This window comes from Pseudophryne corroboree, chromosome 6, assembly GCF_028390025.1.
Source record: "Pseudophryne corroboree isolate aPseCor3 chromosome 6, aPseCor3.hap2, whole genome shotgun sequence".
Lineage (NCBI taxonomy): Eukaryota > Metazoa > Chordata > Amphibia > Anura > Myobatrachidae > Pseudophryne > Pseudophryne corroboree.
Window position 1 is genome coordinate 21,273,434 of NC_086449.1, and position 23,135 is coordinate 21,296,568.

The following is a 23,135-nucleotide window of genomic DNA, read 5'->3' on the forward strand; positions in this document are numbered from 1 at the left end:
AGAAAGGGGACTCCTTGGTGGAGGAATGACAAGAGTTATTATAAGCAAATTCGGCCAAAGGATGAAACTCGGACCAATCATTCTGGAGTTTGGCCGAATACAAGCGTAAGTACTGTTTTAATGACTGGTTGACTCGTTTGGTTTGCCCGTTAGACTGTGGATGGTAACCAGATGTTAAAGACAGTTTCATCTTCAAAGAGGCACAAAAATGTTTCCAGAATCGTGCGATGAATTGTGGACCCCGATCAGAGACAACATCAGTGGGCAAACTATGGAGCCTGAACACATGGTGGAGCAACAAAACTGCCAACCCTTGAGCAGAGGGTAATCGGGGAAGAGCAATGAAATGAGCCATTTTACTAAAATGGTCCACTACCACCCAAATTACTCGCAATCCGGCTGAAAGAGGAAGGTCCACCATGAAATCCATGGAAATATGAGACCATGGCCTGAGAGGAACGGCTAAAGGCATGAGTTGCCCGATAGGCAACGAGCGAGGAACCTTATGCTGTGCACAAACCTGACAGGAATGGACGAATTCCTTAACATCTTTAGAAAGACTAGGCCACCACACTGAGCGAGAGACTAACTCCAAGGTCTTAGTGATACCCGGATGCCCCGAGACTTTGTTTTCATGAAACTCAGTTAAAACAGTGGCTCTCAAAAATTCAGGAACAAAAAGACGACCAGCAGGAGTAAGTCTAGGAGCTTGGTGTTGAAGCTGGTTTAACTGAGTAAATAAATCCTGTGTGAGGCCTGCCCGGATGACTGAGGATGGAACTATGGGGGTAGAAACAGGATTGCTATTGTGAACCGGAAGAAAGCAACGTGACAGGGCATCAGCTTTCGTATTCTTGGAACCAGGCCTGAAGGTGATTATAAACCTGAAACGAGTAAAAAACAATGCCCAACGTGCCTGCCGAGCATTAAGTCGTTTAGCTGACTCAATATATTGCAGGATCTTATGGTCAGTAAAAACAGTAATAGTATGCCTAGCTCCCTCCAGCCAATGCCTCCATTCCTCGAAAGCCCATTTTACTGCCAGTAATTCCCGATTACCAAACGTCATAGTTGGATTCAGCGGAGGAGAATTTCCTGGACATGAAGGCACAAGGATGTAACTCCTGAGACTCTGGATCTTCCTGAGAAAGGATAGCCCCCACTCCAACTTCTGAGGCATCAACCTCCAGAATAAAGGCAAGCTCCGGATTAGGATGTCTGAGGACAGGAGCCGAGACAAAGGCCTCCTTCAAGGCCCGGAAGGCTAACTCAGCTTCATGCGACCAATTGGAGGGATCCGCTCCTTTTTTAGTCAAAGCTACTATGGGAGCGACCAGGTCAGAAAAAGTATGAATGAACCATCTATAATAATTAGCAAACCCTAAAAAGCGCTGAATTGCTTTTAAATTAGTGGGTTGCACCCAATTAAGGATGGCCTGGAGTTTTTTCGGTTCCATGAAAAATCCCTGAGGGGAAATAATGTACCCCAAGAAAGACACCTCTGTGATGTGAAAATCACACTTCTCAAGCTTGGCATATAAATGATTCTCTCGTAATTTTTGAAGACCCAGACGCACCTGGGTAACATGTTGATCCATAGACTCAGAGTATATCAGAATGTCATCTAAATAAACGACCATGAACTTCCCAAGGAAGTCACGGAGAACATCGTTAATGAGGTCTTGAAAAACCGCCGGAGCATCAGACAGGCCGAACGGCATCACCAGATATTCATAGTGACCCGACTGAGTGCTGAAAGCCGTCTTCCACTCATCCCCAGATTTTATTCGGATGAGGTTGTAAGCTCCCCTAAGATCAATTTTAGAAAAGATCACGGCGGAGCGTAACTGATCAAAAAGCAGTGAAATTAATGGCAAAGGATAGGTGTTTTTCACAGAGATCTTATTCAGAGCCCTAAAATCAATGCATGGTCTAAGCGACCCATCTTTTTTTTTAACAAAGAAAAATCCTGCACTCAACTGAGACTTTGAAGGCCTAATAAAACCTTTTTCAAGGCTTTCCAGAATATAATTATTCATGGCCGCGGTTTCTGGCCCGGACAGGGCATACATTCTCCCCTTAGGCAAAGTGGCACCCGGTACTAACTCAATTGCACAGTCGTAGGACTGATGGGGAGGCAGTATGTCCGCATTGCCTTTGGAGAACACGTCTGCAAAATCCTGATATTCCACAGGAATAAGCTCTGGGACGACTGCTGCAACCCGGACTGGACAAGAAATACATTCCTTAACACAAAAAGGATCCCATTGGGAAATCTCCCCGGACCGCCAATCAATGGTGGGATTATCAAAGGCAAGCCAAGGGTGACCCAAAACTACAGGAACTGTCGGACAATGTGTAAGGTAGAATTCTATATCTTCAGAATGTAAGGCTCCTACTGTAAGTAATACTGGAGGTGTGCGATGAGTAATTATCCCATTGGAAAGTGGACCCCCATCTAACCCGTGCATGGTGATACGTTTATCCAACGGTATCTGTGGAATGCCTAAGGCCTTAGCCCAAGTTAAATCCATAAAAATTCCTGCAACTTCACTGTCGACAAAGGCCGACACCAATGAACTGAGGCTACCAAAGGAAATCTTAACAGGAACTGGGAGAGAGTCATTTGAGGAGATAAGCTGCAGACCTAAGTGAACCCCCTCACAATTCACTTGGTCAGAGCGTTTCCCGAACTTGTTCGGGCAGTTGCGAGCAATATGTCCCTTACCACCACAGTACAAACAGAGACCAGAACTTAATCTTCTGGTTTTTTCCTCTGGGGACAGCCGGGAGAGACCCATCTGCATGGGCTCCTCGACGTCCTCTGGAAAGGTATAAACACAAGGACTAGACCTAAAAGTTATTCCTCTTTCAGCCCTCTGATCTCGGAGACGACAATCTATTTTAATAGCAAGCTCCATGAGTTTATCGAGAGTCTCAGGAGCGGGGTACTGAAGGAGACTGTCTTTAATAATTTCAGATAAACCGAGGCGAAACTGACTGCGCTGGGCCGGGTCATTCCAGCCACAGTCGTTCGACCAACGGCGAAATTCGGTACAATACACCTCTGCTGGATTTTTACCTTGTTTAAGAGCACGCAGGTGACTCTCAGCTGACGCCTCTCTATCTGGGTCATCAAACAACAGACCTAATGATTTAAAAAAGGCGTCTACTGATAACAAAGCAGGATCTTCAGCTTTTAACCCAAACGCCTAGGTCTGTGGATCCCCCTGGAGCAATGACATAATAATCCCAACCCGCTGAGATTCAGTACCAGAGGAACTAGGCCTTAAACGAAAATATAGCTTACAAGCTTCTTTAAAATTAAAAAAATATTTTTAGTTAACCAAAAAACGATCGGGTAAATGCATCTTTGGTTCTGGGACCACCCTCGGGGAGGGTCGCAAAAGATCTTCCTGCGATCTCACCCGAAAAATAAGGTCCTGAACCATCTGAGTTAGTTCTTGAATTTGGTTAACCAAAAGCTGACCGGGATTTGGTCCTAACCCTGCCGGATTCATGAAGCCGGTTTTTACTCTCATCAAAACAGAATGGGAAAAATTTAAAACCCCCCTTTTTTTTTTTTAAGTTTTAGGCCGGTGATAATGTTATGATTCTAATATTCAGGTCTGGGTGATCTTATATGAAGGGACCTGAATACCAGAACGTAATGTTGGGAATGGGGAAAGGAATGGGAATAGCCCCTGGCACCCTATCTCCGTTGTCTCGCCCATGCTGTCAGTACACTCTTGCGAGACTATGGTTTCTTGGGCCCATGGCAGCCGCGTTTGAAGGGCGGATTAAGTCTGCCTAACTCCGATGCCCCCTCAGGTCTTAATGAGAGACATAGAGTGAACTGAGGCAGGGTGATTACAAGGGGCCCTCTAACTAAACAACAAGGCCAGGGGCTACTAACAAACCTAAAACTAAAGTATGCATGGATTACCGCCAGGGAAAAGAACAACCAAAATACTCCACTTGTCCACTCTCCTACACGGCACCGCCGAGTACCGGAGAGGACTGTGGAAGCAGATACCTCCGCAAATGCTCCAAAGCAAGAAAACAATATGAAGCGGCCTAGGCCGCAGCACGCGGCAGAGCCGCCACTCACAAAACCAAACGAGATTCTCTATAGACTGTCACAGGTAACTGAGGACCAGGAGAACTCCTTGGGATGAGATGACAAACACCAAGACTCAGGAACTCAGAGGACTGGAACAACCGGGCACAGCAGACCAGGAACAGAGGTTTACCAAACATGAGCAGCATGCAGGAAACTATCACCGGCGTCTGTGTGAGATCCTGAGAAGGCATTTAGCAAGGAATCCTCCAATCAGAGTACAGAACCTGATTACAATAAATGTTGTGCAGCTGCCTTGCTGCACGACCAGAGTAACATGTATGCACACTAATTATTTAACCCTGCAACGGGGAACGCGGTCCGCCTGTGGCGTCCCCGTTGCTAAGGTCCTCCCGGCGGCTCAGCGCGCCCGGCGTCTTAGCGTTGCTAGGGACCCGGCGGCACAGCGCGCACAGCGTCCTAGTGTTGCTAGGGACCCGGCGGCTCAGCGCGCACAGCGTCCCTAGTTGCTAGGCGCCGAGCAACGTGGCACCTAACACATTGCAATTGAACATATCTATGTAGTGTGCAGCCACACATCCAATCCCTCGCAGCCACACACTACATAGATCTGCTCAGCCGCAATGCTGGTTATTTTTTTCAGAAAGTACAAGGTAAGCTTCAAATAGTGAGAATTCTCTAGCTTAAAATTATCTACCTTTTTATGCAAGGGCAGATCGCTCAATGAATAGATTGTCTGACTGCAATGCCGCAGGCAATGGGTTCGAATCCCGAGTATGTCAGCATCTTGAAATGTAATAAAGGAGAGTGTGACTGAATAACAAAGAAATCTCAAGTTGAGTTCATGAATGTTGTATAGGTATTAGCAACAGAAGGGGTCAGGGTAGGAGACAGGGGGCGTTCAGGAGATGCTGGGCTTAAAAAAGGGTGGAAGCTGCAAGTGAAAGTAATTAAAACATATAATTGACAAGAGCCTCCCATAGCGCCCCCTACCCTGCAGCGCTATGTGCGGTGCACCCTCTGCACACTTCTAGTTACAGCCCTGTGTATTTGCATACAACTCTTTGACACACATGTGACCCTTCAGGTGTCTCTATGCACTTGCAAACATACTTTATCTTGTGTACAACTGTTTTTTGTAACAAATACTTTTCACACAACTATTTCTTTATTTACTATGGAAATCTAATAATTTATCATTTTAATTTATCAGCTGTGTGGTGAAATACTGTCTGGAAGCAGTACCGTGGTACGGGACACAAGACGGGGAAATAAGAAACAAAAAGAGCAGGGGAGAGAGGAAATGGGGAAGAGAGACAGAGAGGTTGGGGTAAGAGGGGGAGAATGACGTGCATTGCTCAGCACAATAACTACTGTAGCTACCTGGCAAATGAGGAGTGGTGCTAGGCTAATCGGGGTTGTATTCTAAGGGTTGTTTATAAGGGTTATGAAACATTATGAAAAGACTTATCCAGGACGAAAACAGACATTAGCATCCAATCAACTTTGCAGCAAAGGAACAGACATTCAACATGCATTTCAACCTCATGCAAACTCCCTTGACCATTTAAATGTATGTACATGTCTTTCTCTCTGACATCCTCATGCAGTCTAAGAACAGAGGGGGTCATTCCGAGTTGTTCGCTCGCAAGCTGCTTTTAGCAGCTTTGCACACGCTAAGCCGCCGCCTACTGGGAGTGAATCTTAGCTTCTTAAAATTGCGAACGAAAGATTCGCAATATTGCGATAAGACATCTCTGTGCAGTTTCTGAGTAACTCGAGACTTACTCTGCCAGTGCGATCAGTTCAGTGCTTGTCGTTCCTGGTTTGACGTCACAAACACACCCAGCGTTCGCCCAGACACTCCTCCGTTTCTCCAGCCACTCCCGCGTTTTTCCCAGAAACGGTAGCGTTTTTTCACACACTCCCATAAAACGGCCAGTTTCCGCCCAGAAACACCCACTTCCTGTCAATCACACTCCAATCACCAGAACGAAGAAAAAAACGTGAGTAAAATTCCTAACTGCATAGCAAATTTACTTGGCGCAGCCGCAGTGCGGACATTGCGCATGCGCACTAAGCGGAAAATCGCTGCGATGCGAAGAAATTTACCGAGCGAACAACTCGGAATGACCCCCAGAATGCAACCAATATTATGTAAGAATATCAGTTGTTATATCATGATTTGCTTCAACTGTAAATACCTGAGTTTGCATGCTCTTAAGGGCCCCATACACTAGAACGATATGTCTAGAGGCTGAAGTCGGGGCGATCTCCCTTGAACTCTCCCGGGAGCTTCCCGGGAGTGTTTACATATGATTCCAAATGATTTGGTACATAGTGACTTTTTGGAGCATGCTATACATCACATAGGAGATATGTCAAGGGCCTACATATCGCATGGGATGTATAGCATGCATTCACAGGTACCATCAGATACATCTGATGGGCTGGATTAGGGTGCTTCAAACTTCCTACTATATATCGCAAGCGATATATCGCGAGCACAAAAACCACTGTTCCATTCCATACAATTCCACTTGATCACGACAAATAACGAGTGCAGCACCAACAACCTGGAGGAGTCGAGCCGACGCTCACAGGGCCACACATCGGATGGGATCCACAGCTAAAAATGTACAATTTCACCAAATATATAGTCCCGAGTGACCAAATTGAGCTGAAATTGAGCAAAATCGTTCTAGTGTATGGGGCCCTTTATACAGTGTCATTTTTCCCCAACTAAACATTTGTCTCACTGGTAGCCTTTATTCATTTGCCAAATACTCCTTATATGCAATCTAGGGTCAGCTGTTCTGATACATTTGCAATCACATACGCAATCAATAATCGTAATACGTAAATTGTTCTTAATACATATGTACTACAAATTGATTAACTTCATTGCACTCCATAGTTTTGTCTCTAAAACAATAACATCCTTAATTCTCCCTGCAACTCACCCCTGTGTACACATTGCTGCCTCAATTATTCACTCCCCTCTTATTAACACTCATGAGATTTTTACCTATCTTTCTACTTTGACAATAACATCCACAACCGGTCACCATAAAAACATTCACAAACCTTCAACTGTATTTATCTCTCTCTCCTGCTTCTATTAGCTGGTGACATTTCACCAAATTCGGGACCCAATCACTTACCCCACTCACATCCACCTGATTTGCAGCAATATAGAAATCCAGCCAAAATTATAAACATCACATGTCTCCCATCACCCTCCAAATTACTAAAATGTGCCTTATGGAATGCATGCTCTGTTTGGAACAAATTAACATCCATGTATAACCTCTTCATATCTAACAACTTCAATATCCTGGCTATAACAGAAACATGGGCCCTCATTCCGAGTTGTTCGCTCGGTATTTTTCATCGCATCGCAGTGAAAATCCGCTTAGTACGCATGCGCAATGTTCGCACTGCGACTGCGCCAAGTAACTTTACTATGAAGAAAGTATTTTTACTCACGGCTTTTTCTTCGCTCCGGCGATCGTAATGTGATTGACAGGAAATGGGTGTTACTGGGCGGAAACACGGCGTTTCAGGGGCGTGTGGCTGAAAACGCTACCATTTCCGGAAAAAACGCAGGAGTGGCCGGAGAAACGGTGGGAGTGCCTGGGCGAACGCTGGGTGTGTTTGTGACGTCAACCAGGAACGACAAGCACTGAAATGATCGCACAGGCAGAGTAAGTCTGAAGCTACTCTGAAACTGCTAAGTAGTTAGTAATCGCAATATTGCGAATACATCGGTCGCAATTTTAAGAAGCTAAGATTCACTCCCAGTAGGCGGCGGCTTAGCGTGTGTAACTCTGCTAAATTCGCCTTGCGACCGATCAACTCGGAATGAGGGCCATGGCTCACACAATCAGACATGCAGCACTGTGAAATGGTGGTCTCCACTTCACGCACACTTTCAGGCCTGGTAACAGTAAAGGAGGTGGGGTTGTATTACTACTTTCCCAATCTTTCACTTACACAGTACTACCACAGATTTCATCATTCACATTTACATCATTTGAAGTACGTTCCATCAGGACTTACACTCCTTTCTCTCTCTATGTTGCAGCTATCTATCGCCCACCTGGGCAACCTAAACTATTTCTGGAAGATTTTTCTACCTGGCTCCCTCACTTCCTATCCTCTGACATCTCCGCCATCATCATGGGTGATTTCAATATTGCTATTTATAGTCCAAATCAGCTGCTCATGCCTCCAAACTACTTTCTCTAACCTCTTCTCTCTTCTTCTCCCAATGGACTGACTTCTTTACCTAACAGGAGGGCCACTGCCAGACTATGCTCCGGCCATTTCTGAATTCACTAACACTCCTTTCCATCTCTCATACTACAACCTTATCACCTGCATGCTCTTCACTATTACCTCCAATCCTACTCAAACCCGCAGAAATATTAACACAATTAATTTTCAAGAACTATCCACCTCTCTGCATCAACTGCTCTCACCTACAGTATTTCTGTATTTACTTCTCCTGAGACTGCTGTATCACACCTGAACCAGACTCTAGAGATAGCCCTTGACCAAGTGGCTCCAGCTACCCATCACACATTACGTAGGCCTAGATGTCAACCGTGGCAGTCTAAAGTAACAAGACACAAAATCTCTCATGGAAAGTTGAGCATCAGTGGCGTACATCTCGTATTCCAAGTGACTTCTTCAGATATAAGACTTTCTACTTGTCACGGATAGCGGGAGTTGGGCGGCGGGGAGAGCCGGAGCTTACCAGCTCAAACACTGCGCTTCCTCTCCCAGCAGCTCTGCAGTGGGCAGAGAAGGCTGGCGGGAGTGGGAGGTGGCCAATTTATCTGAGGTCTGGGAAGCAGGAGGGGGCGAACGGACGAGGTTGGGAGCTCTGTGTGGTCTGGGTCCCGTTGGCGCCGGGCTGTGGGCACATGGTCATAAAGGACCAATCAGAGGCCAGATGCTGGCAAATTCGGCTGCATCAATCCCAGGAGATCACAGGGTATTTCAGGGAGCATTCTGGGGCAGTCTGGCACCAGTGCATCGTCTGATGCAGCCTAGTCTGAATGCCAGTGCTCTGTGCTCCCAGTTTCCAGACTGTGCTCTTGATCCTGGTTCCTGTTGTTATAGCAGGTCCACTTCTCAGGGTCTCCATCCGCCTAAGTTCACACTCCCTGCACTGTACAGGCACTGTGTAAGTCCAACAGCTGACACCGCTCTGCTATAGTTATCTCCGTCACTGCTCCAGTCCAAAAGGGGGTGATCTGGCTCCAGGTCATGTTATACCGGTGTCTTCAGTCCCCCAGGGATTCTCCTCTGGAATTCCAAAACCTGTGTCATTCTTCTTTTTTTCCATTATGCTCATCTCCAAGTTGTTAGCACTTCATGCAAAGAAACTTTATTCATCCAGCGCGCTTCTATCCCGGAGAGACCGTCTCCCAATTGGAACCCAGTCCAGTGACTCATGTCCCAGTTGTCACCTCAGGGGTGGCTAAGAACTTTAACCCTTCAGGGTACTACCATCCCTGAGAGCCCGCCTCCCAACCGCAACCCAGCTTGTAACCACCAGTCAACGCTGGAACAGTACTGACATGGCCACTCTTATCGTAATGCCCTCGACACTGCCAAACAAACATATTTGCAAACTCTCATATCTGCTCAAGCCTCTAACCCTAAATGACTTTTTAATACATTTAAATCACTCCTGAACCCTCTCTCACCCAATCCACCAGCCACTATCAAGACGCAAGATCTTGCTTCATTCTTCAAGGATAAGATTGATAAGATCCGAGATGAAATGGTATGCTCTTCCTTAGCCAGTGATCTGCTCAATTCTCTACCTGAACCCTCTGGCACTCTCTCTTCATTTGATCCCACAAATGAAGATGAAGTGTCAACACTGTTCTCATCCTGCTACTCTACTACCCCTCCTCTTGAGCCTGTATCCTCACAAGTAAGTAAATCTCTGTTTCCTGTGCTCATCCCAACTTTAATTAACATCTGTAATCTCTCTCTTTCTACTGGTATCTTTCCTTCACTATTCAAGCATGCACTGATTACTCCCATTCTGAAAAAAAACAAAATTCTGGCCATTACTCTTTCTCAAACTACCGTCCCATGCCTCTCCAAGCTACTTGAGAGACTTGCCTACACTCATCTCGCACACTTTATTAATTCACACAACTTATTGGATCCAGTTCAGTCAGGCTTTTGTTCCCAACACTCCACAGAGACAGCACTGACTAAAGTAGTGAATGATCTGGTCACTGCAAAGTCCAAAGGCCATTACTCACTTCTTATTCTTCTAGATCTCTCTGCTGCATGTGACACTGTTGACCACTATCTTATCATACAAACACTACAATCTCTAGGTCTCTAAGACACAGCCCTCTCTTGGTTCCTATCCTACCTATGTAATCACTTCTTCAGTGTTTGCTTCTCTGAACTCACCTCCTCTTCACTACCTCTTTCAGTTGGAATACCACAAGGCTCGGTCTTAGGTCCTCTGCTTTTCTCAATCTATACCTCATCTCTTGGCAAACTAATCAGCTCTTTTGGATTTCAGTATCATCTGTATGCGGATGATACGCAAATCTATCTATCCTCCCTAAATTTGTCACCACCTGTATTGGTCCGTGTCACTGAATGCCTTTCTACCATTTCATCTTGGATGCCATCTCCCCACCTGAAGCTTAATATATCCAAAACAGAGTTAATCATATTTCCACCGGCCAATAGTAGTTACCAACCTGATATTGCTATCACTGTTGAGAACTCAACTTTCAATCCTACCCCACAAGCTCGCTGCTTAGGTGTCATACTTGACTCACAACTGTCCTTTGCTCCGCACATTCAATCTGTCTCAAGATCATGTTACATGCATGTAAAAAACATATCCAAAATACGACTATACCTTACACAAGACACTGCAAAAACTTTAATCCGTGCTCTCATTATCTCCCGCATTGATTATTGCAATAGTCTTCTTACTGGTTTTACCAAGAAGAAACTTTCACCACTACAATCCATTCTGAATGCAGCTGCGAGGCTAATCTTCCTCGCTAGACGTTCATCGGCTGCAGATCCCCTCTGTCAGTCCCTCCATTGGTTACCTGTATTCTACTGTATTCAATATAAAATAATTTTATTCACACACAAGGCTATTAACCAAACTACACCAATGTATATCTCTTTGCTTATCTCAAAATATCTGCCAACCCGACCTCTCCGCTCTTCACAAGATCTACATCTCTCATCCACACTCATTACTCGCTTCCATGCACGATTGCAGGACTTTCTTCGGGCTGCACCCACTCTGTGGAATGCCCTCCAATGCTCAAAAAGACTCTCCTCTAGTTTCCAAACCTTCAAGCGTTCCCTGAAAACTCACCTCTTCAGGCTAGCTTATCACATCCAGAACCACTCACTCAACCTTCATACAGTTCCTATGCAATTATATGTTATATCCCCACTGTACAGTCCACACATATCCTCACATATTTAATCTTTCTTCACTTTCCCTTCCTTCTGACCCTGGTTCGTCATTGCTGTGATGTGATATCAGGCAGCCCAACTAAAACCTTTGCAATCCAGTGGACAACTATGCAATACAGTAGATAGCACCTATCCTTGGGTATCAATGCCTATTTCCCTACAGATTGTAAGCTTGCAAGCAGGGCCCTCCTACCTCTATGACTGTCTGATATTACTAAGTTTTGTTTTATCAATGTGTAAAATTAAAAAGCGCAATGGAATTTGTAGCGCTATGTAAGAAACTGTTAATAAATAAATAATAAATAAATGATGGGGCCAAATAGTAGAATTTATTACGCCAATTGCAGATTTTACATTAATCAATAATACTACAATAACAATGCTCACTGTTACTATCTACATGACTCTCCTCTTTCTCTTCTTTTTAATAAAAAAAATGCTAAACTACATAGTATAATTATACATTTATGGACTGTTCTTGAACATTTTTATTAGTCTATACTAGCACAGGTTCTCAAACTCGGTCCTCAGGACCCCACACAGTTCATGTTTTGCAGGTAACCCAGCAGGTGCACAGGTGTATTAATTACTCAGTAACACATTTTAAAAGGTCCAAAGGTGGAGCTCATTATTTCAATTGTGATTCTGTGAGGAGACATGCAAAACATGCCCTTTGTGGGGTCCTGAGGACCAAGTTTGAGAACCTGTGGTCTATAGTTATGTAACGTTTTTTTGTTTTGTTCCCATAGAACAGTGCTGCAGATCCCTTGAAGCTCCTTACAAATGTATAATAATAATAATAATAATAATAATAATAATAATAATAAGCTAATCTTTGAACCGATGCTTCAAATAAACTTGTTTTAAAAAAAGTAAAACTTTTGTAATCTGATAAATTTGTCAATATTTTTTTTTCAAAGGTGGTCAACCTTCTTGGAAATTCGCCAATAAAATGTATGGCCCTGATACATGTTTCCTGTGATGGGCCAACCATCCCAGAAGACAGGTCAGCATATACCGTTTTTGCAGGCCAAGCCTAGCTCCTGTGTGGAGGATACAAGAGACCCCTCAGACCCTGGATCAGACAACGGGGACTACCGAGAACCACAATAAGCATTTGCAAAACAACCTTATCACACAATGAAGTTATACATAGAGCACCGTTTTGAATGCTGAACAACTCTACACCAATCCAACGTTCCAACATCTGCTGCTGGGTGGATTGTCTTCCATGACTATGAATAAGTGCAACCAAACAGAGATTTCTGAATTTATTTTGCTAGGGATTCAGGGTTCCTCGGTTCTGCGATATTCCCTTTTTGTTACATTCTCTGTGACGTACATCTTCACAATGACCGGAAACGTCTTCATAGTTGGGTTGATTATAGGAAGTCACCAGCTTCACACTCCGATGTATTTTTTCCTCTGTCATTTATCCTTATTTGATATATTCTTGTCCACAAATGTGGTTCCTAACTTGCTTGGCACCTTGCTAGGGTCAGGTAAGACCATATCAGTCAGGGGCTGTGTCACACAGTACTATTTTAGCTGCTCGTCAACAATATCTGAGTGCTTCCTCCTCACAGTGATGTCTTATGATCGTTATTTGGCCATTTGCAGACCACTGCATTATGTCAACATCATGGACATCAGCCTCCGTCTCCACTTTGTGGTGTGGTCTTGGTTGCTTGGCTTTCTTCTCAGCCTGTGTTCCATTATTCCAGTGTCTCTCATGCAATTTTGTGGGTGCAATATCATTGACCACATCTACTGTGACCTCGCTCCTCTCCTTGAGGCATCTTGCTCAGGAACTTCCATTGTGGAAATGGAGACGGTTGTACTCTCTATTCCAATTGTGCTTTTCCCATTTATGTTCATTATCATAACTTATGTCAGAATTGTCCTCACTATCCTGAAGATCTCCACAAATACAGGAAGACACAAAGCCTTCTCCACCTGCAGTTCCCACATCACAGTTGTCACCACATACTATGGCGCCTTAATTGCTAAATACACAGTGCCATCTTCTGGAGATTCTCTGAATTACAGAAAAGTTATCTCTCTCCTGTACACTGTGTTTACCCCACTGCTGAATCCTGCAATATACAGCCTGAGGAACCAAGACATAAGAGATGCTCTGAGGAAATTGGTGCATGTGAAGGAGTTGAATTAAAATAAAAAAATGTGTAATCAAAATAAATAAATAAACAATACATTTTAAATGGAATATCTGATATCCTGTAGTAATTACACATTTAAATTGGGACTTAATTGGAGATTATAACCAGGGATTGACATACTGTACTTTACAATCTGATATGTGCTAGAAGAGAGAATGTCTTGAGGGCAAACTACTTAGTGACCATTGAAAAGTAACCAATTGGTTAATTACTCACAAGACATGGCCAAACGTCATACTTGCATAGAAGTTGACATTTCAGTCCAATCTGGACCTTCATCAAGACCAGCAGCAAAGCCAAAGAACAATTCTGGATTGGACCGAAATGTTGACTTCTATGCTCATATGCACTTTGGCTATGTCTTGTGAGTAATTAATAAACTTTTTTTCTCCAATCTAACATTGTCTATGGTGATTGCCCATACACAAATTTGTATATTTTGGCTCGGGATTTACTTTTAATGGAGCACCCTGCTGATGCACCTTGGGGATTTATATGAGTGTGGACAGGGGCAGTGACATGATGTGAGGAGAGGAATGGGGGCAGCAGGAAGCCACAGACTGAGAGTTATGTAGAGGGAGGAGCAGGGTTCCCAGCAGCACAGAGTATATCAGGAGATGAGTGATGTGTCAGTGAGAATAGGGCTGCATGTGACAGGGGCAGTGGCATGATGTGAGGAGGGGAATGGGGGCAGCAGGAAGCCAGAGACTGAGAGTTATATAGTGGGAGGAGCAGGGTCACTTGCAGCACAGAGTATATCAGGAGATGAGTGATGTGTCAGTAAGGACAGGGCTGAATGTGACAGAGCAGTGACATGATGTGAGGAGGGGAATGGAGGCAGCAGGAAGCCACAGACTGAGAGTTATATAGTGGGAGGAGCATGGTCTTCAGCAGCACAGAGTATATCAGGAGATGAGTGATGTGTCAGTAAGGACAGGGCTGAATGTGACAGGGGCAGTGGCATGATGTGAGGAGGGGAATGGAGGCAGCAGGAAGTCACAGACTGAGAGTTATATAGTGGGAGGAGCAGGGTCACAGCAGCACAGAGTATATCAGGAGATGAGTGATGTGTAAGTGAGGACAAGGCTGCATGTGACAGGGGCAGTGACATGATGTGAGGAGGGGAATGGGAGCAGCAGGAAGCCACAGAATGAGAGTTATATAGTGGGAGGAGCAGTCTCCCCAGCAGCACAGAGTATATCAGGAGATGAGAGATGTGTCAGTGAGGACAGGGCTGCATGTGACAGGGGCAGTGACATGATATGAGGAGGGGAAAGGAGGCAGCAGGAAGCCACAGACTGAGAGTTATATAGTGGAAAGAGCAGGATCCCCAGCAGCACAGAGTATATAAGGAGACGAGTGATGTGTCAGTGGGGACAGGGCTGCATGTGACAGGGGCAGTGACATGATATGAGGAGGGGAAAGGAGGCAGCAGGAAGCTACAGGCTGAGAGTTATATAGTGGAAAGAGCAGGATCCCCAGCAGCACAGAGTATATAAGGAGATGAGTGATGTGTCAGTGGGGACAGGGCTGCATGTGACAGGGGCAGTGACATGATGTGAGGAGGGGACTGGAGGCAGCAGGAAGCCACAGACTGAGAGTTACATAGTGGGAGGAGCAGAGTCCCCAGCAGCACAGAGTATATCAGGAGATGAGTGATGTGTCAGTGAGGACAGGGCTGCATGTGACAGGGGCAGTGACATGATGTGAGGAGGGGAATGTAGGCAGCAGGAAGCTACAGGCTGAGAGTTATATAGTGGGAGGAGCAGGGTTCCCAGCAGCACAGAGTATATCAGGAGATGAGTGATGTGTAAGTGAGGACAGGGCTGCATGTGACAGGGGCAGTGACATGATGTGAGGAGGGGAATGGAGGCAGCAGGAAGCCACAGACTGAGAGTTATATAGTGGGAGGAGCAGGGTCCCACAGCAGCACAGAGTATATCAGGAGATGGGTGGTGTGTCATTGAGGACAGGACTGCATGTGACAGGGGCAGTGACATGATGTGAGGAGGGGAATGGAGGCAGCAGGAAGCCACAGACTGAGAGTTATATAGTGGGAGGAGCAGGGTTCCCAGCAGCACAGAGTATATCAGGAGATGAGTGATGTGTAAGTGAGGCTGCTTAAGAAAACTTTCCAACTTATAAAATTATATCGCTGTTGTTTTCCTATTTAGGGATATATATTGCACTGTACTGCACTTTTACATCACTACTGAGATTTGTCTTATAGAGTACCACATGGAGGCCGATAACTCAGTTACACTAAAGCACCGTAAACAGTACTTCATGATGTTATAGAAGTGGCAGTCTGGTAGAGGTGTGGCACCCTAGAAAGTGGTGTGTGTGTGCCTTTAAAAGTGTGCCCACAGTGTCTGCAGAAGTGAAGGTGAAGCAGTGCCACAGCTGGGTTTAAGCACAGAGTATTATGATTCCAGCACTCTGGTCTGAGGAGATCTTATTGCTAGGACCGGAGCACTGGAACGTAATGCTGAGGAAGGGAGCGGGAATGGAAAAGAGCCCCTGCGCCCTAACTCCGTTGTCTCGCCGTGCTGTCAGAAATCCCCTGCGAGACTATGGTTGCTTGAGCCCATGGCAGCCGCGTTTGAAGGGCGGGTTATGTCTGCCCAACTCCGATGCCCCCTCAGGTCTTGATGGGAGACAAAGGGAAATCCGAGACAGGGTGATAACAAGGGGCCCTCTGACTAATCAACCAGGCCAGGGGCTACAAACTAACTTAAAACTAGAATATGTGCGGAAAAACCCGCCAGGGAAAAGGACAACCAAAATATCCACTTGTCCACTCTCCTACCCGGCACCGCCGAGTTCCAGAGAGGACTTGTGGAAGAGGAACCCTCCGCAAATGCTCCGAAAACAGAATATAAAGATATAGCGGCTGAGCCGCAACACACGGCAGAGCCGCAACTCACGAACACCAATTGATATTCTCAGGTGATCGTTGAGGACTACATGGGACCAAACGACTTCTTGGGAAGAGATGACAACTCCAAGATAGAGGACTTCTGAGGACAGGAATGACCGGACACAGCAGGACTGGAACAGACGTTCAGCAAACCAAAGCAGCATGCAGGAAGCTATTACCGGCGTCTGTGTGAATCACTGAGAAAGCATTTAACAAAGAGTCCTCCAATCAGATGCCCCCAGTCTAATTGCCCCAAATGCTGTGCAGCTGCCCTGCTGCACGCCCACAAGCGCAGCGTGTATGTAGTAATCTGACCCTGCAACGGGGAACGCGGTCCACCCATGGCGTCCCCTGCGTTGCTAGGGAGCCGGCAGCTACGCACGCACGGCGTCCCTAGTTGTTAGGCGCCGGGCCGCGAGGACATCGCGGACCCCGGCGCCTAACAGTACCCCCCCTTGAGGAGGGGTCAAGGAACCCCTAAAGCCAGGTTTCAGAGGAAATTCTCAAAAAAATGCCCTCTTGAGCCTAGGGGCATGAAGATCCTTATCCAGGACCCAAGACCTTTCCTCCGGACCATAGCCTTTCCAGTGCACTAACAAATAAAGCCAACCCCGGGACAATTTAGAGTCAAGAACTTTCTCTACCAAGAATTCCTGTTGTCCCTGTACATCCACTGGAGATCTACCCTGAGAGACCCTCCGAGGAAATTTACTGGAAGAAACGTATTGTTTCAACAGGGAACAATGAAAAGTATTTCCAATCTTAAGGGATCTTGGTAAACGTAGCCAAAAGGCAACTGGGTTGACCTTCTTAATAATAAGGAACGGTCCAATAAATTTGGGTCCCAGTCTAGCCGAGGATTGTCGAAGCCTGATGTTGCGAGTTGCCAACCACACCTTATCTCCCACCTTAAAAGTGCAAGGACGTCGGAGCCTGTCAGAAAATTTCTTCTCTCGGAAGGCCACTTTTCTGAGAGCAAGGTGCACTTTTTTCCAAATTGCTCTGAGATGGGAGGTCAAGGTTAGCGAGGAGACTGGAGAATGATGAAAAAAAGAATTGGCTCTGGGGTGAAAACCAAAAACTGAAAAGAATGGAGACTCTTTAGTGGAGGAATGACAAGAATTATTGTAAGCAAATTCAGCCAAAGTAAGAAACTCGGACCAATCATTCTGGAGTTTGGCTGAATACAAGCGCAAATATTGTTTTAATGACTGGTTAACTCGTTCGGTTTGCCCGTTGGATTGTGGGTGGTAACCGGATGTTAACGACAGTTTCATCTTTAATGAGGCACAAAAACATTTCCAGAATTGTGCGATGAATTGTGGACCCAGATCAGAAACAATATCAGTGGGCAACCCATGAAGCCTGAACACATGGCGGAGGAACAAAACTGCCAACCGTTGAGCAGAAGGCAATCGAGGAAGAGCAATAAAATAAGCCATTTTACTAAAACGGTCCACTACCACCCATATGACTCGGAATCCGGCTGAAAGGGGAAGGTCAACCACAAAATCCATGGAAATATGAGACCATGGCCTGAGAGGAACAGTTAAGGGCATAAGTTGCACGATAGGCAAGGAACGGGGAACCTTATGCTGTGCACAAACCTGACATGAATAAACAAATTCCTTAACGTCTTAAGAAAGACTAGGCCACCATACCGAGCGAGAGACTAACTCCAATGTCTTAGTGATTCCCGGATGCCCTGAAACTTTGTTGTCATGAAATTCAGTTAAAACAGTGGCTTTTAAAAATTCAGGGACGTAAAGACGACCAGCAGGAGTAAATCTAGGAGCTTGGTGTTGAAGCTGATTTAACTGGGTAAATAAATCCTGTGTGAGGCCTGCCCGGATGACCGAAGATGGAAGTATGGGGGTAACAACAGGATTGCTATTGTGAACCGGAAGAAAGCTACGTGACAGGGCATCAGCTTTAGTATTCTTGGAACCAGGCCTAAAAGTGATTATACATTTGAAACGAGTAAAAAATAATGCCCAACGTGCCTGCCAGGCATTAAGCAGTTTAGCTGATTCAATGTATTGCAGGTTCTTATGGTTAGTCAAAACTGAAATAGTATGTTTTGCTCCCTCCAGCCAATGCCTCCACTCCTCGAAAGCCCACTTTACCGCCAGTAACTCCTGATTACCAACGTCATAGTTGGATTCAGCGGAGGAGAATTTCCTGGACATAAAGGCACAAGGATGTAATTCCAGCAACTCCGGATCCTTTTGAGAAAGGACAGCCCCCACTCCAACCTCTGAGGCATCAACCTCCACAACAAAGGGCAATTCCGGATTAGGATGTTTGAGGACTGGAGCCGAGACAAAGGCTTGTTTCAAGGCCCGGAAGGACAACTCAGCTTCATGCGACCAGTTGGTAGGGTCCGCTCCTTTCTTTGTCAGAGCTACTATGGGAGCAACCAGGTCAGAAAAAGAATGAATGAACCTCCTATAATAATTCACAAACCCTAAAAAGCGCTGAATTGCTTTTAAATTGGTGGGTTGCGCCCAATTAAGGATGGCCTGGAGCTTCTTTGGTTCCATGGAAAATCACTGAGGGGAAATTATGTACCCTAAAAAAGATACTTCCGTGACGTGAAATTCACACTTCTTCAGCTTGGCATATAAATGATTCTCACGTAACTTTTGAAGAACCAGACGCACCTGGGTAACATGTTGTTCCATCGATTCAGAATAAATCAAGATGTCGTCTAAATAAACGACCACGAATTTCCCTAGGAAGTCACGGAGCACATCGTTAATGAGGTCTTGAAAAACTGCTGGAGCATTAGACAGGCCGAACGGCATCACCAGGTATTCGTACTGACCCGACTGAGTACTGAAAGCCGTCTTCCACTCATCTCCAGATTTAATTCGGATGAGGTTGTAAGCTCCTCTAAGGTCAATTTTAGAAAAAATCACAGCAGAACGTAACTGATCAAAAAGTACAGAAATTAACGGCAAAGGACAGGTGTTTTTTACTGAGATCTTATTCAGGGCTCTAAAATCAATGCATGGTCTAAGCGAGCCATCCTTTTTCTCCACAAAGAAAAAACATGCACTTAAAGGAGATTTTAATGGTCTAATAAATCCTTTCTCTAAGCTCTCCTGAACATAATCATTCATGGCCGAAGTTTCTGGCCCGGATAATGCATATAATCTCCCCTTTGGCAATGTGGCACCTGGAACTAGCTCAATAGCACAATCATAAGGCCGATGAGGAGGCAGAATGTCCGCATTGCCTTTGGAGAATACATCGGCAAACTCCTGATATTCCACAGGAATGAGCTCTGGAATGATAGCTGCTACTCTGACTGGATATGAAATACATTCCTTAGCACAAAATGTACCCCACTGGGAAATCTCCCCGGACCGCCAATCAATGGTGGGATAATGAAAGGCCAGCCAAGGGTGACCCAGAACAACTGGAACTGCTGGGCAATGTGTTAGGTAGAATTCAATATTTTCGGAATGTAAGGCTCCTACTGTAAGTACTACGGGAGGTGTACGGTGAGTAATTACCCCATTGGAAAGCAGACTTCCATCTAAGCCATGCATGGTGATACATCTATCCAATGGTAACTGTGGAATGCCTAAGGCCTTAGCCCAAGTTAAATCCATAAAGTTTCCTGCAGCTCCACTGTCAACAAAAGCCGACACCAAAGAACTGAGGCTGCCAAAGGAAACCTTAACTGGGACTAAAAGAGAGTTACTCGAGGAGATAAGCTGCAGACCTGGGTGAACCCCCTCACAATTCACCTGGTCAAAGTGTTTCCCGACTTGTTCGGACAGTTACGAGCAAAATGTCCCTTACCACCACAGTACAAACAAAGACCGGAATTTTGCCTTCTGTTTTTTTCCTCAGGAGACACCCTGGGAGAGACCGATCTGCATGGGCTCCTCGACGTCCTCTGGAATGGAATAAACACAAGGACTAGACCTTACAGATGTACCTCTTTCAGCCCTCCGCTCTCTGAGACGACGATCAATCTTAATAGAAAGCTCCATGAGTTTATCGAGAGTCTCAGGAGCGGGGTACTGGAGGAGACTGTCTTTAATAAATTCTGATAAGCCGAGGCAAAACTGACTGCGCAGGGCCGGGTCATTCCAGCCACAGTCGTTCAACCAACGGCGAAACTCAGTACAATAAATTTCTGCAGGATTTCTACCTTGTTTGAGAGCGCGCAGCTGACTTTCAGCGGACGCCTCTCTATCTGGGTCATCATACAAAAGCCCTAAAGATTTAAAGAAAGCGTCTACTGACAACAACGCAGGATCCTCTGCTCTTAAACCAAATGCCCAGGTCTGAGGATCCCCCTGGAGTAAAGAAAAAATAATCCCGACCCGCTGAGATTCAGTACCAGAGGAAGTAGGTCTTAAACGAAAATAAAGTTTACAGGATTCTTTAAAATTAAAAAAATATTTTCTATCACCAGAAAAACGGTCGGGCAAATGCATCTTTGGTTCAGGGACTACCTTTGGGGAGGCTCGCAAAAGATCTTCCTGCGACCTCACCCGAAGAGAAAGATCCTGAACCATCTGAGTAAGTTCTTGAATCTGATTGACTAAGAGCTGGCCAGGATTTGGCCCTAAACCTGTCGGATTCATGAGGCCAAAAAACTTTAACAAAAACTGAATGAGAAAAAATTAAACCCTGTTTAATTTAAAAAAAACGAATTTGCACCTGGCGCTAATCACTAACCACAGTGAAAGCAGCTGAACTCTGAGGGATGATCCAAAAACCCTCCAAGAATGAATATACAGACAAAGAAATGAGACAGCGCTACCCACCTTAGTTTTTGAGATTTAAGTTTATCTTTTTATAATATACATGCACAAAGATGACAGAATATAAAGAATTTTTTTATATATAATAAATAAAAACAAAAACAAAAAGATACCGGCCAGTATCACACTTATATAATTAAGATTTTAATCATAAAATGCAATATTTCATACATAAAATTGCCCTAACGAATTAATGACAAGATTATATAACTCTGGACTCTATAATAAAGAATGCTAAATTGACAGTCCCAGTGATTTTGCACAATGAATTGCTAAGCCCCAATAAGCAGGCATATATTCCTTTATCCGAGCAGCTTTTCATTCATCCATATATGGCAAAGTTAGTATTATTATGTAGCCACACAAGCTTCTCTCAGCCCAGATACAAGAAGCAGACTTTAAAGAATAATGTCCTGTAGGATTTGCAAGAATTGTCAGTCAATTGCCACTATTAGAAGCAGAGTTAGTAGATTAGGTTAGCCCTTGTTTTGCATAGATCCAGGATTAGAGCACGTTTAGCCAAAGCACTCAAAATAAATATTATCCTTTCTGGCTGCACAAGCTAGCAGCATACGATTCAAAGGGTAACCACAGCTTCATAACACTCTAAACCCTGTGCACTAGGGTATGAGTAATGACAGTTCACCGGCAGGTAAATGCAAGTTGTGAGCCACACACCCGGTATTGCAAGGGGTGGAAAACTTTCTCTTGACTCACAGTACTTGTCTTTATCCCTCTGAAACGCGTTTCTCCGCCTCAGGGTCCGTTTTCAGCAGCTTCATCAGTGTCCGACACTCTGGTCTGAGGAGATCTTATTGCTAGGACCGGAGCACTGGAACGTAATGCTGAGGAAGGGAGCGGGAATGGAAAATAGCCCCTTGCGCCCTAACTCCGTTGTCTCGCCCGTGCTGTCAGAAATCCCCTGCGAGACTATGGTTGCTTGAGCCCATGGCAGCCGCGTTTGAAGGGCGGATTATGTCTGCCCAATTCCGATGCCCCCTCAGGTCTTAATGGGAGACAAAGGGAAATCCGAGACAGGGTGATAACAAGGGGCCCTCTGACTAAACAACCAGGCCAGGGGCTACAAACTAACTTAAAACTAGAATATGTGCGGAAAAACCGCCAGGGAAAAGGACAACCAAAATATCCACTTGTCCACTCTCCTACCCGGCATCGGCGAGTTCCGGAGAGGACTTGTGGAAGCGGAACCCTCCACAAATGCTCCGAAAACAGAATATAAAGAATAAAGCGGCTGAGCCGCAACACACGGCAGAGCCGCAACTCACGAACACCACTCAATATTCTCAGGTTATTGTTGAGGACTACAGGGGACCAAACGACTTCTTGGGAAGAGATGACAACTCCAAGATACAGGACTTCTGTGGACAGGAATGACCGGACACAGCAGGACTGGAACAGACGTTCAGCAAACCAAAGCAGCATGCAGGAAGCTATTACCGGCGTCTGTGTGAAGCACTGAGAAAGCTTTTAACAAAGAGTCCTCCAATCAGATGCCCCCAGTCTAATTGCCCCAAATGCTGTACAGCTGCCCTGCTGCACGCCCACAAGCGCAGCGTGTATGTAGTAATCTGACCCTGCAACGGAGAACGTGGTCCGCCCATGGCGTCCCCGTTGCCAGGGTCCAGGCGGCTCAGCCGCTCGGCGTCCCTGCG

General features: G+C 45.4%; 1 protein-coding gene across 1 annotated transcript; it reads left to right on the forward strand.

Moving 5' to 3' along the window:
• The first annotated feature begins 12,812 nt into the window (after positions 1 to 12,812).
• LOC134934132 (olfactory receptor 6F1-like) lies at positions 12,813 to 13,748 on the forward strand. Its single transcript, XM_063929633.1, has one exon. It carries the CDS (start codon positions 12,813 to 12,815, stop codon positions 13,746 to 13,748), a length of 936 nt encoding a protein of 311 aa, XP_063785703.1.
• The last annotated feature ends 9,387 nt before the right edge of the window (positions 13,749 to 23,135 follow it).